Here is a 4,651-nt window from a genome sequence, read left to right on the forward strand (position 1 = left end):
GGGGAGCACTAGTTTTAATGCAAAGAAGGCCCGCACAATCGCGCGCATATAACCGTTCGGGCATGCAGAATGTTAAGACGCAGAGGTCTGTGTCCGCCACACGGTGTACATCATAAAAGGGCCTGAAAGCCCAGCCCCTATGTGGGGACACGGAGAAGACAGGCCAAAGGAGGCAAAGGGCACATCCACCGCCCGTGCTCTGCACACTACTCTCTCAGGTCTCTCTGCACACCCACCCTCCTCCACCCGGCCCCCCTCCCCAGGCCCAGGTCGTGAGGGAGAGGCCGGGGCTGCACACGGGCTCCAGGAAAGGGCGACCCCGGGGACACGTGCACGGGGCCCGGGGTGGGGAAGGCGGCGAGGACGCAGGCACTGGGTTCTCGGAACACCCGGGAACAGGGGCGGCTGCCGACCTCGGGGAGCCGACAGGGGGCGGGCAGGGAGGCTGGGACTCGGCGTGTCGCCCGGCGCGCAGCGCCTCGGCGCGGTGCGCAGCCGGCGCAGTCGCCCTCGGGGACTCGTGCGCCGGGCCCGGCCAGGTGCACACAGCTCGGCCAAGGCCGCCGCGCGCCGCGCGCTCTCGGCGGGGCGGGTGCAAGGGCAGGGGCGGGGCCTTTGCGCCCGGGCCGCCCGCTCCGCCTATAAAGTGAGTCCGCGGCGCTGGGGCTCCACCACGCCTCCAACCCGCAGCGGTGTCTCTCCGTGTCGCCTGCTTTGGACCTCCGTCCTCGACGCGACTCGAAATGGACCCCAACTGCTCTTGCTCCACCGGTAAGGAACCCCCTGCTCTGAGCCTTAGGGGGCACGCTTCCCAGGCCCGGAGCGCGTGTCCTCGGGGTTAGAGGGGCGGGGGTTTGGAGCTGGAGCTGGAGGAGACTCCCGGAGTCAGCACGTGCTGTGGGTTGTCCCTGGCCAAGCTCCGGAGAGCATTTCAGTGCCTCGAGTTTAGAGTTGAGGGTACTGCGGTCACGTCGAGGTCCCCTGTTGGTCGGGGGCTGCTGGCCTGGGACTTGATGGCAGGTGGGGACATTGTATCCTCGGGGTTCAAGAGCTAGGGCCCTGGCCCCCAACCCGGCCTGCTTGGGCTGAGCCTGGAGCCTGGGACCCTCCTTGTGCAGTCAAATCTGGAAGGGACCTACCTTTCCTAGCATCAGAAGAAAGTGGCGCTTCCCTTAATGACCTGCCCTGGGTGAGAAAAGGGCTCCCAGGGCTGGGCAGTGACAGGAGGCTGGAGATTGGGGCAGCTTGTTGGCCGACTGCTGTGGCTCCCACATCACTCTCCTGCTCCCTGCTCCTCCTCCTCTCCCTTGCAGGTGGCTCCTGCACGTGCGCCGGCTCCTGCAAATGCAAGGAGTGCAAATGCACCTCCTGCAAGAAGAGTGAGTGTGGTGGGGTGTTCCGTGGGGATCTGGGGACCGGGCTGGGTGGGCGGGGGCGGGGGGGGGGGCAAAGCTCGGCAGGCGGGAGCAGGCCAGTGTCCCAGCCTCTCTGCATCCCCTACCCTGAGCCCCTGCCTCAGAATTGGAGCTGAAAGAGCATGTAGGTGATCTGAGTTCCAGCCTCATCCTAGAATAGGAAGACTGAGGCCCAGATCTAGGTCTCCTGCCTCCTGATGCAGCCTTCTGAACCCTCCAGTGTCCTGAACACCTGATGTACATGAGCTTGGTGACCGTGTGTGGTTTCTCTGACCTGCTGTAGCCCTTTCCTGTGGGGACAGCCCAGAGCTTCCGTGCCCCCCACCCCGAGAGCTGCTAGGCAGGGGGCACCCCCTCTCTGATCTTGAGGACTTTCTCTCAAGATGTATGGTTCTGGGGGGCCTACATTGTCCCTGGACGCCCTGTCACTGGGTCGCCAGGCATTCTGCCCTGTGCTGGAATCAGATGGGGGCAGGGCAGCCTTCTCCCAGTGGGTAGGACTCAGTTGTCTAGAGACAGCCTGCCATCAAGCCAGGGTCCGCCGAGGCTGGGGGCAAGGCCTGGGCTGGCCTGCTCTTAGGAAGGGGGGTCCCTGGCCATGTCTGCTCTGACCCTGTGGCCTTCCTGCCCCAGGCTGCTGCTCCTGCTGTCCCGCGGGCTGTGCCAAGTGCGCCCAGGGCTGCATCTGCAAAGGCGCATCGGACAAGTGCAGCTGCTGTGCCTGATGTGGGGGAGCCTGCGCCCGATGTAAATACAGCCACGTGTACACACCTGCAGTTTTAAAACATTTTTCGTACTACCTGACCCATTTGCTACATTCCTGTTTCTATGAAGTACATGAGTTATAATAAAAATCGTTGAATTTATGCTGGCTGTTTTCCTTTGCGTGCTTTAGAAATAAGGACTCCAAACCCATCGTGGCTGGGGTGGGCGTTGGACCTGGTACAGAGACCTGGGTTCTGGACTCAAGGATTGGCCCCTAATAAACTGCCTTATGCAAGTCAGGTGACCTCTCCGTCAGTTTTTTTTTTTTTTTTAAAGATTTTATTTATTTATTCATGAGAGACAGAGAGAGAGAGGGGGGCAGAGGGAGAAGCAGGCTCCCAAGGAGCAGGAAGCCGGATGCGGGACTCGATCCCAGGACCCTGAGATCATGACCTGAGCCGAAGGCAGACGCTTAACCATCTGAGCCACCCAGGCGCCCCTCCGTCAGTTTTCTTGGCTGAAGATGAATGTATCAGGATGACATAAGGGTATGGGGCCGACACAGTTGCCCTCTCTTCTCCTTGGAAGTGTTGATCTAGAACTTCTCAACTTCTATTTTACTCTCAGGATTCCCTGCCAAACTTAGGTCCTCAGCAATGTTAGGCTTCAGAAATACTCAAGACGAGAGGCACCTGGCCGGCTCAGTCGGAGTGTGCAACTCTTGATCTCCAGGTTCTAAGTTCAAGCCCCACGCTGGGTGTGTAGAGATTACTTAAAATCTTAAAAAGTACTCGGGATGAAATCCAATTCCACACTTTTAAGACTTCTATACAGGGCTTGCTTCTAAAACACTTGAGGGACCAATTTTTATTCTCTAACACAGACTTAAACTTTAGCGAAATAAATTGCTAAGAAAAAATTTAACAGGTATAATATGCAAAACCCAGTTTTTTTTTGAGAGGGAACACAAGCAGGGTGAGTGGGAGAGGGAGAAGCAAGCTTCTCGCCGAGCAGGGAGCCCGATGCGGGGCTCAATCCCAGGACCCTGGGATCATGACCCAAGCCGAAGGCAGACACCCAATGACTGAGCCACCCAGGTGCTCCAAACCCCAGGTTTGATTCAACAAATTTCAATAAGTATATGAGGAACAAAATAACAAATTTAAAAATTGCAAAGTACGCATTTATTCATTGAGGGTGTGCATTGAGCACTAGAAACAATTCACAAGGTGTGTGGACCACCTTGAGTAGCACTGTCCTCAACATCCCCACGGGGGATCCATCGGGTTTGGCTGGTGCTCAGCCATTTCCCAGCAAGAAGGAGGGTACCTGAGAACTGGTTCCTGCTGAAATACTTCACGGCTGCCTGTGCACGGTGATGGCCGATTCTGCGCTTTGGAGGGCATGGTGGTGTTTTTTAGGCAGGAGTGAGGCCCTGAGTGACTTGTAATTAATGCCAACGGTTAGTCCCCCTGGCTATTTGTGGAGGGAAATGCTACTTGATGTTTGATCAAAGGGAAAAGGGAGTCATGTGGTCCAGAGTCAGGACCTGGCTTGCCGGCAGGTGCCTGGTGTAAAAAGGGGATTTCAGAAGGCAGTGTGTGTCCAGGGCGTGGGCTTTGGTGTGTTCACAGCCGACTTTTCCACTTCCTGGCCATCTGACCTAGGCAAGTTGTTGGTACTTGCCGAGCCTCCATTTCTTCATGTATAAAAAGGAGATTACTTTGCAATGTGGGAAATTAAATGAGATAGTGGCCTGGCTTCTAACTAGGGCTTAATAAACAGTGGCCATTACGGTAACTACTCTATTCACACTGAGATTTGAGGAGAGAGACTACTAGTTCCCAACAAGCTCCAGGGAAAGGCCCGTTGGCTTGGAAGCATTAGTCTGGGTTGGAGGCGAGAGCTGGGATTGGAAGTTTGCTGACCTGGGACAAGGGGGAGTGTGGATGACCAGCAATAAGCCCCTCAGGACAGGAGGCTGCCACAGCATTTGGATAGACACAAGAGTCTTTCCCATCCTTTAAGTCATTTGATCTGTACAGGAACCATGAGAGAGTGAACATGCAGGGGCTGAAGTGATTGTGCCAATTTCCAGAGAGGTTAAGCAAAGTCAAATAGCTCCTTGCACTGTGTGTACTTTGGGAAACTGGCTCGTAACTAATGTCCCCCCTTTAGGATTGCTGTTGGGGTTCAAAGAACCGAGTGATAAGCGACACTCAGAACAGACTACAGGCTATGTAGTTCTCAGGAATACTGAAAGGGACAGAACCACTTGTCTTGCTTTGTTATTTGATGCCAGGTTGGCCTATCACCTAAAAAGATCGGGGGGGGGGGGGGGGGGGGGGCCCCCCCCCCTTGGGAACCCCCCCCCTGAGTGGGGTGATTGGGCAGGGCTGAGGAGAGTCCCTAGAAAGTTTAGGCAAAGGAGCACCAGGACAAACGTGCCCACACATCCCTTCTGCCTTGGTGGGGAGAAGGAAAGGAAGGGAACCCCAAGCCTGAGCTCACCGCGTTGTTGTCTGAGCTGC

At 56.4% G+C, this 4,651-nt stretch overlaps 1 protein-coding gene across 1 annotated transcript; it reads left to right on the plus strand.

Annotated features, from left to right (window-relative positions):
* The first annotated feature begins 659 nt into the window (after window positions 1-659).
* LOC110593276 (metallothionein-1) lies at window positions 660-2,281 on the plus strand. The gene is made up of 3 exons (XM_044912458.1): window positions 660-771; window positions 1,314-1,379; window positions 2,049-2,281. The coding sequence occupies exons 1-3, from the start codon at window positions 744-746 to the stop codon at window positions 2,138-2,140; spliced, it is 186 nt and encodes a 61-aa protein (XP_044768393.1). The 5' UTR covers window positions 660-743; the 3' UTR covers window positions 2,141-2,281.
* Window positions 2,282-4,651: the final 2,370 nt, after the last annotated feature.

Source organism: Neomonachus schauinslandi, unplaced genomic scaffold (genome assembly GCF_002201575.2).
Source record: "Neomonachus schauinslandi unplaced genomic scaffold, ASM220157v2 HiC_scaffold_2625, whole genome shotgun sequence".
Taxonomy (NCBI): Eukaryota; Metazoa; Chordata; class Mammalia; order Carnivora; family Phocidae; genus Neomonachus; species Neomonachus schauinslandi.

Bases quoted from the DNA above. Each gene is read 5' to 3' on its own strand.
- LOC110593276 (XM_044912458.1), top strand. From the start codon at position 744: ATGGACCCCAACTGCTCTTGCTCCACCG. The intron at 772-1,313 runs GTAAGGAACCCC...TCTCCCTTGCAG, and splicing joins CAACTGCTCTTGCTCCACCG to GTGGCTCCTGCACGTGCGCC. The intron at 1,380-2,048 runs GTGAGTGTGGTG...TTCCTGCCCCAG, and splicing joins ATGCACCTCCTGCAAGAAGA to GCTGCTGCTCCTGCTGTCCC.